Source organism: Sceloporus occidentalis, unplaced genomic scaffold (assembly GCF_023333645.1).
Source record: "Sceloporus occidentalis isolate IW3139 unplaced genomic scaffold, rSceOcc1.0.p SCAF_25, whole genome shotgun sequence".
Lineage (NCBI taxonomy): Eukaryota > Metazoa > Chordata > Lepidosauria > Squamata > Phrynosomatidae > Sceloporus > Sceloporus occidentalis.
The window spans coordinates 8,208,138-8,222,500 of record NW_028317005.1 but is presented as its reverse complement, the minus strand read 5'-3'; the positions used below and the strand labels follow the sequence as shown (position 1 = coordinate 8,222,500).

At 38.8% G+C, this 14,363-nt stretch overlaps 1 protein-coding gene across 2 annotated transcripts in view; it reads right to left on the bottom strand.

Annotated features, from left to right (window-relative positions):
* LOC149300362 (schwannomin-interacting protein 1) overlaps positions 1 to 12,123 on the bottom strand; it is a 123,792-nt gene extending 111,669 nt beyond the window's left edge. The window contains exons 1-3 of one of the 2 annotated variants that reach the window (XM_089485241.1): positions 12,065 to 12,123; positions 11,075 to 11,152; positions 5,308 to 5,461 (exon numbers count right to left, since the gene is read on the bottom strand). In XM_089485241.1, the coding sequence (XP_089341367.1) occupies positions 5,308 to 5,403 (96 nt within the window). In that variant the 5' untranslated portion in view covers positions 5,404 to 5,461; positions 11,075 to 11,152; positions 12,065 to 12,123. Of the gene's footprint in view, positions 1 to 5,307; positions 5,462 to 11,074; positions 11,153 to 12,064 lie in introns of those variants that run through there. The other variant, XM_089485242.1, reaches the window with a different exon arrangement.
* Positions 12,124 to 14,363: the final 2,240 nt, after the last annotated feature.

The following is a 14,363-nucleotide window of genomic DNA, read 5'->3' as shown; positions in this document are numbered from 1 at the left end:
CAGAGGGAGGATATTTCCACCACCACAAGCAAGCTGGAAACCCCCAAGCCACGATGATTGATGTGAAATATGAGAGGAAAAAAATCTCTGCTGAAAAGTATTAAAGTGTAATTAGGAGAAATGCTGAGCCAAAATGTAGACTGCCAGCTCTACTTTGTTCCTTGCTAGCCCTATGAAGGGAGTAAAGCAACATTGCAGAGTTCTAGTCCGTGCTAATCAGTCTTATATATGGTTATCCGATTATCCTGGATAAAAGAATAAAATTAACTGCCAATATTGTTCACCATCAATCTGAAATTCTCTTGATAAAACTCTCTTGATAAACTTGAATACAATTATAAGATGTCACAAACTGCTCCAGTAGGTGTTCTCTGTCCTCACCCACAGGATTGTCGTGCTCATATTAAATTAGCGGAGATCTCAATCAGCCTTAAACGAGTCTTAAGTCATAAGGACACAAAAACGTCAACGCCTGTCACAGCTAACTGTCTGGGGATCTGTATCACACCCATTGAGCTTTATCTTAATAAACAAAATGGAAGAAAAGACCGAACAAACCTTTATCATGCGAACAAATCTTTAACTACAACCCCCAACTGCTTGAAACAAATGGTTAATTCACAGTTTGTATATTGTTTTATATGACATTAATTTTTTATGTTGGTTTTTATCTTAATTGTTATTATCATCATTAACCCCTCTGCTTAGAAGGCATTCCATGAATATATTTGATTTTATGTTAAACCAAATTCCTTTTATGTCCTCTGCAAGCCTCCAAGCACCTGCCAAGATGAAGAAAAATGTTTTTTTTTCACTCCTCATGTCTGGCTGTAAACTATGCATGTCCCATTAAGTTTTACTCTTGTCATCATTCATTCTGGCCCTGCAAGAATAATCTCAAAGCAATAAGGATGCACTTGCAACCGAGATACAACAAGTGAATTGTGACTATTGCAGAGGTAGCACAATCTGTTAGCAAAACCCTGATCCAACAGAGGGAGACATACACCCAAATCTTCTCTCCCCATAAGTGTGTGTGTGGACGGCCATTTGTACGTGACTCCACTTTAGATCTGCCATACCAATTCTTTGGACGGCTGTGACAAAGGAAATTATAGTAATAAACAACTCACAAGGGTCCAAGTGTTGCAGTCTAGGAAAATCTTCTCAGACATGGTGGTTAGTTGGCAGACCAAGGACCAGGAATTATCTGCCAATTTGTTTTCACTGTAGCTGTCTCTTAGCACTTTCTGCTTGCCAAGAAAGCAGCAGGCAGGCATCAGACCAGTGCACTTTTTATATTCCTCCCTAGGCTGTCAACAGAGCTTCCAATCTTTCCTGACACTTCCTCTAATTTTCTACAGTTCTACAGAAGATAGAGCAACAGCTGTGAAAAGTAGTAGTTAAGGGAATCGGGGTAAGAGGGCGTTTTGCCAACCAAACTTATAATCTCTCAGTTGTGGGTAATATTAAACAATACAATGCATTTATGTGAATGCTGGCAAAACTAATGGAACCAGGAGCAGGTTTACAAATCTCTTTTACTCGAAGTTAACATTAAATAACTAACTATTAACAGCAATAGAAACAGAAACAGAGAGACAATAAAAACCTCTAACCTAAAAAGTCTAACCTTGTTTACCTGAAAAATCTCAAACCATATTAGGCTCCAGGATCGTTTTTTCCTATCCCATGCACAGTTAAAGTTTAATGTCCCAGAAGAATACATATTAAAGTACTTCAGTATGCATTCTTTTAAAAAAAGGAGAAGAAAAACTTATTCTGAAGAAGTTGCAGCTTCCCACCTCCTCTGTGGACTGAAGATTCTAACCATTTGTTTGGCTGATTGAAGCAGCCAATCAGTGACAGGAAAGCAATCCTATCCATGGGAGCCATTTCTATGAGCATGATGAGTCTCATTAAAACCCCCTGAGAGATTTGCAGAAGCCAGCACTGGGGCTGACTGGCCATAAGTATATCAAGTGTCAGGACTTGTGTTCCTCCAACACATCTCCTGCACAAACAACGGCCCCCCTGCTCTGTGAAAGAAGAAGGTGACCCAGGGAAGCAGAGTCAACCCCAGACAGTACCAGGTATCTTAATGTGGCTAAACATATCCTTCTTTCTCAGGCACCCATAGGGAAGTTCCCAAGTACACTCTTCACTACAACTATTACCACTGGGGGTAATTAAGGACTAGCATTCAGGGACTATTACGTGAATGTGACCGAAAAATATTCATTGCCTTAACCTTTCATTTGCCCACATATGTACATCGTTTTGTGTTTTCTCATGTATTCTCTGAAAAATATTGCCTCATATATTTAACTCATTGTACGTCTTATTCATTAGTTCCAACATTTATTTTTCGATACCCTTTAACATTTTAGATGGGTAGTTTATAGTGTGAGATTTAGCGATGTTTGACACAATAATAGTCAGAGCTGCAGATTTGTTATTGTATATGAGCATATGAAGAGTGCTGAGTGGAAATCCCAAGGGTGAAATAGGATAGAAGAGCTAAGATGACATACCTCACGATTGACAATATCATTGCATCATTTGTGACAGTGCTGCAGAAGTAAAAGGGTTAATACAGTGCCCTGATTCACCGCTTTCCTTCGTTATGAAATTCATCAGGCATTATTAAACTCATCAGCATGCTATATTTACTGAACAAATCCTTGAAATGTAAGCTATGTCAAGAACCGAAGAAATAAAATTATTAACCTTCATCTCCATGCACTTTGTTGCCCCAAGTTACAGCTGTTGAATGTTGGCTGTTACTGCAGCAACAAAAGAATACATGTACATTCAGGCATCCTTTGAATGTGCAAATAGTTAGCCACACTATACGGGTTTTGGGGCTGTGATAACTTGGACCACAGAATACATCTTTCATTTGTTGTGGACCAAGTCTCTGATCTGAAAGATTACATATTTTCAAACTTTATGATGACTTATACCTGCTCTCACACAAGGATCTGTCTCTGTCCCTCGCTAAAAGCAAATGAGAGAGAAAGACAGATTCACCGCTTTGACTGGCCAAATGATCTCACTCCTGAGTGATCTGAATGATGGGGTGTTCATACCCGTTCATGACATCCAGCAACACCCCCTATCGATGACATCAAGTGATGCCTGCAAATAATGTGCTTGATGGGCGCTGCCCTATTGTCAGACTGCATGTCTTTCAAACATGGCGGTGCCCTGACGCTAAAATTAAGGATGGGATGCTTCTTTCTGGTGTGTTTAAAACCTTAGCAACACCAGCTGAGCGAAGGAAATAAATCTTGATCGCTTTTTCCAGCCACAAGGCGGCGTCATATTTGAAAGACAAGCTGCCTTCCAAAGGGGCTACTGTAATCACTCTTACGAGCAGTCACACGGGGCCCCCGACATTTTTTTTGTGTTGCTGAATGCCCTCGACACACCGTTTGCGATGTGTTTTATGCTTTATGCACCTTCAAAAGTCGTTTACTGTACTATCACATTATAAAAGCTCTGAATTGTTTGTACTGAACTTTGGTTGCTGAAACATTCCAGGGAATAAAAATGAACTTGGTCCTCCAGTAATCAACTGATTGCAGAAAAAAAATTATTAAATAAAGCTGTTGTTCCACGGCTAAAGTGTGGCACCAGGCTTCGGACTTCTAGCTTTTTCTAGCACTGTAGGCAACGTCTGTTGCTGGCAGCCTCCTCCTGCATGCTCTTCATTGTTAATAGAGGCCTGCTGAAATAACGATTCCACTGATTGTTATAGTCATTAGCATACCTGGGAACTCTCTGGCATTGGCCTGGAGAACTCCAGAAGAAGCACCGCTTCTCTGGATCAACACCTGAATCCTTTGTGTTGTGTAAGCAGGGTCCTGACATGCCCCATTCACTGCCCATTTGCCCCTTAAATGGGAGTGTTTCCCGTAATGTCATTAGGAACGCCCACCGACGTCAGTGGGCAGTCCTAGTCGCATCCTGCAAGGGTAGGTTCTGGGTAGCCGGAGCCATTAAGCCATCATGTTCTCTAAAGGGGCAGAATTGGCACAGGTAGGCTGTTTTGAGGAATAGTTGACACAGGCAGGCTGTTTCAGGGACAGAGTTGGCACAAGCAGGCTTCTTCAGGGGCAGAGGTGGTACAGGCAGACTGATTCAGGGGCAGAGGTCGCACAGGCAGGTTATTTCAGGGGCAGACGTGGTACAGGCAAGCTGTTTCAGGGGCAGAGGTGGCACAATTTATTTTTTAGATTTCTATTTTTTCCCCAGCTGACATACAGTTTATAAATTTGTGAAATATTTGTGCCAAGTACTCTAGGTAGATCCCTGTTCCCAGATTCGGTCATTAGACCACTTTTAAAACTGTGCACCATTTATACATTACCCCAAAAGTTAGCTCTAAAGAGCCAAAACCCATCATTGTTTTTTTAAATGGAAAAAAGTAGATTTCTGTTCTAATAAACAGCTTTCATAGGAACATGATTTTGTCAAAACAAGCATTCTATGATGTATTAATCATTTTGCATATGCTTGCTTAATAATAAGGCATACTTAAGCATCCAAACACAGTTGCAGTAACTACCTGGGATACATTGTCTATTATTAAATATTCAACGTGCAGAAAAAAGTAGAAGGATTGTACAGTACAAGACTGCCATGATTATCTAAATTCCATAGATCTGACTGACCAACCTGTGCATAACTTTGGGTTAAAAAACCCTGGTATCATATGCGGTCAAAAGTAACACATGCTACAGTTGCGCAGGGATAATTGAGTTGTTAGATCACCCTCACTTATGCTTTATTATCATATATGTTTGATGAAAAAGACTTTTCTTTCCAGAGGATACAGAAACAAAGTGCTTACAAATACATTGCTGCATTTACAAACCACCATTAACATGTTTTCTATACAAAATTAGGAACCAGCAAACTTTAGCCTGTCTCCCGTTACCTTGTAATGAAACAGCACTCTGCATCACTGAGCAACGCTGAAAGGCTCTTATGTCTGCAGACATAATTGACCAGAGTGGGACATGCACTCGAACATTACTTAATGCAAAAGAGACCCATAAGTGGCAAATTATCATTGCTCACTTCTTTGCATAAAAAATACATGTTTAATATAGATCAAAGAATTCAGTTGGATGCTGTTCATTTCTAAAAATGAAACGGCGCCTTGCCCTAGATCTGTCTGATATAAATAATACAGTACAAACAAAACATCTAGTTAGGATGCCATGTGTTGGGGAACACACAGGCTGGGTGTAGGAACTTGTGATACACAAATGAAAGAGTGCAGGTCATTGTACTTACTGGAGTGCTGCCATCAGAGAATGTATTCATACTGATCGAGCTGCTCATCTTGTCTGATGATGATGGGGAAGATGGGGATGGACTACGTTTCTCCATAAGGTTGGTGTGCAAGGAATCGTGGCGCTGTACGTGGTCCCTCCATGCTCTCTGTATGCTGAAACAACACACAATGAAGTGTGAGTTCATATAAAAATAAAACAATACTTACGCCTTTTCATACATTGGGGTTTATGGGTGATGGGTAGATTCATAGAATTAGTTAATATACTGTATATAGGGTGATTGACTTTTTCAGGACAAGAAGTAGATGTCGTCGTATATAGGCCTTTGCTTGCAATTCCACATGTGGCCACAAGGCGTCGAAATGCATTAACATTCATTACAGTGCAACAGCATAAGATAATACTTGGGAACGTCCTAGTACAGGCTACCAGGCGTTCTCTTCTGGGGGTGTGGCTTTGTGAGGGGGCAGGGCTAGCTATCCATGGAGGTGGTGTTAGCTGGGCTTGGGGCGGGGCTAGCCTCAGGCCATGGGTGGGTAGAAGGCGTGGAAGTGGTCGAGAGTGGGCATGAAACCCCATCTGTTTCATGCTCTCTCCAGCTTTAGTGAATAAACCACTTCTAAGCATATTTCATGGACTGAAGACTTAGAACAGTAAAATGAATCACGAGACACAGAATTTGAGATATTACTCATGTATTCAACTTTGATTGAAGCATTTTGCTTCTTAACATTTTTTTAAATACCCTAAGTATATTAAATACAGGGACGCTAAGTATATTTGCTTTACCTCAAATAAAATAATAATATTCCCTGTTTTTACACAAAGTAAGCAAATTAGATAGAAACAGTAAGCTAATTATCTCCTAAAAACTTCTATACAACCAGAAGGACATCTACGGTACTTTAAAGAAAACTATAATTAAACTAAGCCTCACATTCAAATTAAACAGCAGCGGCAAGCAAAAATAGCTGAAAGAATAAGATAAATATCCACAATGAAAATCTTTCTGTTCCTCTTGTAAGGAAATGAAATAATTGCTACTGCACAAGATCCCCAGAGTTGGATTTCTAATCAATTGAAGCAAAACAATATGTTCATAGTATTTTTGAATCAAATTATTTGATTGCGAGCCCTCTGAGATCAATGGGTCACGCCTGAGAACAAATCAATTATTTGGAGTCAATAACTGACATAAATAAAAGACCGAAATAATAAAAGAAAATGTATTTCTGATCTAGAACTGTGTAAAATCTTTTCTCTCAACTCCCTTACTTTGCTGTAATTTATGAAATCTATTTCACAATTACATTTTTCCACTGATTCTGGCCCCCATTTTCAACCAGGGACAATAATTTAAAGCAACCCTAGGAAAATACAGAATCAGTGTCCAACTAACTTTTCACCATTTTGGATTTGTCACATTAACGGAATACATTAATTCAGTCACCTATGAACATTTTAAAAATCCCTCAAGGATTCCAGCTGGATGAACCGCAAACCATGTGTATATTGTACATGGATAATGTTATTATATATTACTTCTCCACCACGTATGACGACTCGCTGTTTGTGTTGTAGTGTATAAAATGGGCTTGTTCCTCATGGTTACACCAAACTTACTGACCTTTAGGTCCCTATGCATGTTAATGATACCGCTGTTCACAAAGTCAGATTTGGCTATTTGCTACACCATTGTTAGTTGTTTTTTGGACTTCTATAGTCAAAATTGTTTTTTAGGGAACCAGATTGGTTTTAGATAAAATATTAGTTTGTTAGTTTATCTTCCCACAGTAATTTGATGTTTCTAGAAGGGGATCCTGAAGTTACTCTAGCCCCTTCTTTAAGACATATGCATAAACAAAAAATAAAACAAAGCAAGAATTCAGCACATACTCAGCAAATATCACCCCAAAAAGGCCATATAAGGCCATATATTGCTAGGTTAAAGTACCCCAAGTTTTTAGCGAGTCCTATCTAATTTTGTCATGGCTATATTGCTTACCACCACATTTTAACGCAAGCTATTTAAAGCCTTCTCTGGACACCATTAATGAGGCTCAGCTTTAAGGTTTGCTCAGAACCTGCACATGTGTATATTTGTGATAAACCAAATTTGTTTCTAATTACCGGTAGTTACAGCAGCCTCACATTTCCACTCTGAAAATGATGTGGTGGGTATCGAACAATTATAGAGCACTTGACCACAATTTTATAATTGTCTTGGTGTGGCACGTTCTAGAACTAAGATGTAGGACACAATTGCTTATTGTATAAAAGAAAAATAGTGTTTTTATTGTCTTGGTTATATATATGCATTGGATTTGGCTTGCAGTAAACGTTTACCAATGTTTTTGTTTTATAATATATTCCCGTGTGAGATTGCAGGGAATCTGGTCGTTGTTCACCAGAGGGCAGCCTTTACCAAGAGAAATGTGCAATATTGGAGGAATGCTAGATCAGAACATGACGCTCAAAGAATACAATAGTCATATACAGCTATAAAAACAGTAATAGACATTAAAGGGAGGTAGAGCCTCCAATCTATTAGGAGGTGTTTATAGGATCCCTAATATGTATGCCGTATATATGTGCAGGGCTGTGAGTAAAATTTCAGGTGTGTCCAGGGTGTGCATGCAAGAGTTTGACGTTGGTTAAAGCCCCAGATGTTCTATGAGGTCAGCAACATGACCTATTCAATGAGTAGATGCTGATAACACAGGTTGGAAGGTGATTAATCCCATGCTTGTTTTTAGACTGCTGTAACCTGCCAGTACCAGTTAGAATCATTTGTGTGAAGGTGACAGAAAATAGGCAAGAATTAGCCTCAGCTTTGATATTAATATATACAGAGCCGGCCTTAGGCGTTGTGGCGCCCTGTGCGGACTACTCCTCTGGCGCCCCCCCTCACTACCCCCCCCCTCTCTGCCCCTTCAAACTACCCGCCCTCTGCCCCTTCAAACTACCCCCCCATGCCCCTTCAAACTACCCCCCCTGCCCATTCAAACTACACCCCCACCTGTCCCTTCAAACTACACCCCCCCCTCTGCCCCTTCAAACTACACCCCCCCTGTGCCCCTTCAAACTACACCCCCCCTCTGCCCCTTCAAACTACACCCCCCCTCTGCCCCTTCAAACTACACCCCCCCTCTGCCCCTTCAAACTACACCCCCCCCTCTGCCCCTTCAAACTACACCCCCCCCTTCTGCCCCTTCAAACTACACCCCCCCTCTGCCCCTTCAAACTACACCCCCCCCCTCTGCCCCTTCAAACTACACCCCCCCCCCACTTACCTTGTTGCCGGAGTCTTGCGGTGAGAGCGGGAGGCATCCGTCTTCTCAATCTGCCGCGGTGCCGGCATTTCATGTTGAGAGCCGGAATAGTCCGGCGCTCAACATGAGATGCCGGCACAGCGACGGAGTCACGGAGAGTGAGGGGCGCCGAGCGGTTGCCGAGAACTTCACGAGCAACCGCTCGGCGCCCCTGACCGGGACTTAGATTTAAGCATCGTTTTTTTTTTTAAACTTTATTTAACATGAATGATGTTAAATAAAGTTTAAAAAAAAAACACAAAAAAAAAACCCGATGCTTTAATCTAAGTCCCGGTCAGGCGCCCCTGCAACCATGGCGCCCTGTGCGGTCACACAGGTCGCACACCCCTAAGGCCGGCCCTGAATATATATATATATATATATATATATATATATATATATATATACATAAAATTTGAGACTTTCTAACATCCTGATTTAATAACCATTCAAAAGCACTTAAAGAGCCACTTTTGTAAAAAGTTCCTGTAGAAACGCAGTACATGGCTATTTGTGCCACCGTGGCCCATAGTAAAGTAAAATCATACTCACTTTACATACTTTGTCGTAGAAGCAGTAATGGGAAGTGAAAATTCAGCGTATACAGGCAGAACTGAGCCACAGTCCATGTTATATTGTGTTTGGGAGACTTGAGATGGAGTAGATTTTATACTTCTCGTAAAAACAATACACATCATTATATCAAGTGCTTCTTCTTCAGTGTTATGAAGTGGAAAATAACAGCAATAACATCAGTCTGAACAGCTAAGGGCTTGCTAGCTGAGCAAATGCAGCCTGCCAGCTGTTAGCAAGCATCTCCATTAATTCTTCACCTTGTGCTCATCAGAAGCTGACCAAACTCCTGCAACAACCCAACGTTAACCCACATAGCAAATCTGATCCTGATTTCTACATGGGAAAAAATAGGATTCATATGTCTGCATTTTAGCATGTGGCAGGTGTAGACTTTTTTCCTTTAGGCCGACCACAGCAGCAGAGGTGAGAGGTTATCTGCGAGGCACCAGACATCTCCTTCTCCAGCACAAAGCCACTGCTAATTATTTTATTTTGGTGCTTCAGTCAAAGCCATTGCTAACAGGCTTATAAAATCAAGCACATAGACAGCCATCTCCATACACACACATTAGCAATAGGATGGGTCGTACTGAAGAGCTCAGTGACTTTAAACGTGACAGTGTCATAGGGTGCCACCTTTGCTAAGTCAGTTCATGAAACTTCTGCCCTGGTCCACTTTAAGTGCCATTATTGTGAAGTCGAAGCATTTGGGAGTAAGCCCCCCCCAATTTTGTATTCACCCAAAGACAGCACAATTCACTCTGGGATTGGAAAGCTACAGACAGCATCAGGCCCAGGTATCTTATTCAACGGGACATAAGGGGGCCACAGACAAAGCCAGGGGAACCATCGTGTAAAGCAAGTTTTGTTCCCACAAAACAGCATGAACGTTACCCAGCTAGCAGACTGTCCACATGTAACCAAATAATTACCCCCACAATAAGTCATATGATATTTATTAAATTTAATGTGTGGATGGATCACTGTAGTTTTTGAAAAAAGGTCTGTGGGGGCATTAATTCTGTGTTATCCTACATTTGCCCTTGTGTTTCGAGTCATTTAGTACCTGGACCAAATCATTCACAATGAAACACTGTGGTTTAACATGGTCACTCTATTTACTAGAAATCATTGTAACGGAGTTAAAGCATGTGGTTTAATGTATCTTTAATTACGTATTGGAATGCATATGTATAGACTACATAGTACACAGATCCTTGAAGAGATGACATGACCTCACACATTCTTGTTCATCATTGAAAGGATCACTGACCGTTAATACAAATATGTAGTCATATACAAGGGGTACCTAACAGTTCGCTCATTGATGTGGAATTGCATATTGTTTTGAGAATCTATCTGTACATTATCCATATGCCATGACATATATGTTATTGCATTTGCAAGAATTTTCTGATTTGTTCTAGAAGTGGTAAAATTGAGTGAGTATAAGGACAGGTAATAGTGGATAAACAAGATGTAGCACTAAACCACGTTCCATTGTGGCGCAATTCTACAATTTGTTGCTTTTATAGATGGATCGATAGATAGATAGATAGATAGATAGATAGATAGATAGACAGATAGACAGACAGATAGACCATTAAAAAATAACATGTATTTATTTGTCATACACATAATTCCTATATAACTGGATCTCTGAAAAAATGAAATCAGTTCCTTTTCATTCATGTGTTGGAATCATACTATATGTTTTTGTTTCAGACTAGTAGCTCAGACTAAAGTCAGGTTCGGATTACATTAAAAGCTGCCAGGAAAGTCAAAGCGGGGTGATATTTCTCTCTAGAGCCCGTGGTTCAGATTTCTATTGCAGATACAGGGCATGTCATATTTCAAGTTTAAGAACAGATCACTTACATTTTGACTTTGGTTTCCAATGTCTGCAAACATATATGCTGGCTTTCAGTGTTATTATCATCCGTGCAATGCTGATGGCTACGGGAAAAAAAGAAATAAATACAAAATAGAGATACTGATGTAATGTTATCTCTCAATATAGCAAAAAAAATACTTTGGATATCCAAGAGATGATTAGTGCAACAAAGTACAAAACATGTGAAGTATAATATAGCTAGTAAACATAAAAAGCAAAAAACCAAGTATAAAGTCATGTTAAATCATGGTACGTTATAATGGCTGAAGTTAAAAGACTATGCTTATCAAATGCAAATTAGTACTGTATGTAGTACTGTATGTAGAAAAATAGAGCAGTACTGCGGCCAAAAATGATAATTCTAATAAATGGTAATGTGCTTAAATGTTAATTTCAGCAGTAGGACAACCTGTTTAAATAGCCAAAATTAATAACTTAAGGTTAAAATTTAAAGAAAAAAAATTGCATGTCTCTTATGAAAAAGTGGATCCTTAGAATGGATGAGCAAGGAACTCAAAAACATTAAGCGCTCCCTGGATTCCTTAATAGTTTTGCAGCCTTGCTATATGTACCCATCTTCCTCAACTTTTTTGTACACTGAGTAACATCTTTTTTTGGCTCCAGAGGTGAACTTCAATATGTGTTTAATGCCACAAATGTCTTGCATTCAATAGTAAATATGTCCCATTGGGTTACTTACATCGAAAGGTAATAACACTTTTTTTTTTTTTTTTTTTTTTTTAAATAAATTGACTTAATGTTAACACAGAATGCATGAAAGAACCAGTTTGTGAAGCAATTAACAACAGGACTGTCCCTGTTTCCTATCACAATGGGAACATGGGACAGTTACTTGTCACATCAGCTTTCTTTCACACAAGGTCAGCATCTTCTTTTCTGGATTTTAAAAGGATGCTGTGTTTGTACATTGTATAAAGGTATTAGTTTAAAATAAGAATTCAGTGGACATTTACCTTTCAAGCAAGCAAGCACCATCGTTGATCTGTCCTATAGTACGCTGAAGTCTCCCGACTTCTTCCTGTATGTGAACACAAACACTGGTTTCAGACATGTGCTTTGTGTATTGATTAAAAAAAAATCATTTGTTGTACACAATCATAAAATGGCAAACAGCAAAAGATATCACAAAGTGTATTATAAAGATAAAAAAAAACAAGCAGAGGATGGTTGAATTGGAGCAAAAGATGGGAGATATGTAAGTAAGGATAAATGTCTAGATGACTGCCTAAATGTGTATTTCTGATCGGTTTTTACAGAGGAAGCTGGAAGAAAAAGTATCTCACAAGAAGAAAATAAATAGTGGGATATCTAAAACATATTTACAAGAAAGAAGTTCTACTTCATCCACTATCCAAAATAAAAAGATATAAATCAATGGGACCTGATGGACTATACTAAACATTATGATCTTACAAGTGTGCTAGTAAAACTTTTAGCAGAACTGTTCAACACAGTTCAACAGTTTGTGGTACTACATCACAAAAAGATAGCGAAGAAGACTCTGCCAACTACAAGCTAGTAAGTCTTACATCAGTAATGGAAATAATGTTAAAGAAAAGAAATGGTAAATATCTGAATCTAAACGGCTTGCGAGATCAGAAACAGCCTTTCAAGCTAACTACATTGACTAATGTCCCTCACCGAAAACTCATAAATAAACTGTTCAAATAGTTGACCGGATAATACGATGGCTGAGTGACAGACGTTTGTAGTTAATGGTCTTTTATCCAGAGGATGGACTTGATGATAACAATGATCTGCAACAGGGTAGACATTCCTGGCAGCATAAGACCTATAGCTAATTTAATGGAACATCATATGAACTTTAATGCATACGATAGATACATGGTTCCTTGAAATTGTTGTCGTGCCCCCTTGCCAATGCATGGGAAGGTTCTGGAATCAATGAATGGCAAGAACCACAAGACCATGGAGGAGGAGAGTATCTGCATCTTATATCTGTGTTTTCTTATTTTCCTTTGTGCTTTAATAGGGCTCCCAGGGACATTAAACTGTCCATTTAAATAAATTACAAACTTCAGTTCTATGTTGATCAATGTAAAATGATGTACTTGTCCACAAAAGTCCAAAGGATAGAGATATTCTTCAGGCTACTAGTTGATTGGCTTGCAGGATAAAAAATGTCAGACTAAATTATCTCCACAAGTATAGCTTAGAGTAGAAACAAGAAAGGAGCAATGTGGTAGAAACATAGACATACACAAAGGGATTCAACAAAGCACAGGTATCTCTCAAAGAAGGAGAAATGTGGAGTCAAGAGGTTACAGTCTAAACTAGAAGATCAGAGGTATATATATATATATATATACATATATATATATATATATATACATATATATATATACATATATATATATATGATATAAGAAAGTTTTTCTCCACTGGTAAGTGGATCCCAGAAGAAATGGTAGAGGTTAACATATAGAAAAGAATTTAAACATGAATGGGATAGGCATAAGGCTTGACCATATGACCAGATCAGGTTTCGGGTTTTTTTCCTGGTAGACTAGATGTGTTGAATGGTTCATACCTGTTGTTGAATAATACTATGTTGGTAGTGTTCAGTAAAAAAATTGTATTGTATTTTAAAATCATATTTGACAGGGAAATCAATACTATATATCTATTATCCCACAAGGTTGAGAACATTTGCAATGGTAATATTGCTTTTTACCAATAGCTATTATTATTCACAGTTTAGAACACGATGAATTCCAGAACGTACATCCTTGTTACAACTTGTACATCATCTTGTCTGCAATCAGTTCATTTCTTGCATTTAATTGCATCTACTCATTTACTTGGTTTTGATATAATTACTCTTTAGTTTGACTTTCTGTGGGTGATCTGTTTGCTCTTGAGCCAAAAGAACTTGAAATGAATTTAAAAAAAACCCAGACACTTTTGATTTAGCTCCACCATTCAAGTGTTTCTTTTCATATTAAAATGTCTGCATATATCATAATATTCAAAGTCCCTTTGAAACATTTGAGTAACAATGGAGTTTGACTGCCAGTCATTGATTTATAAATGCTTTCATTCTAAAGAGATAATTGGCTGAAGAATGGCTATATGTTCACAGATGAACAAAATATAAAACTTTAACATTTTATAATACTGTCCTCCAGAGATCATATTTACATTTAATGGTTCTTTGCAGAAATCTACGATGAAACTTAATAAGTAATACTAACATATGATTAACATAATGAGCACTTTTCTTCTGTCTTT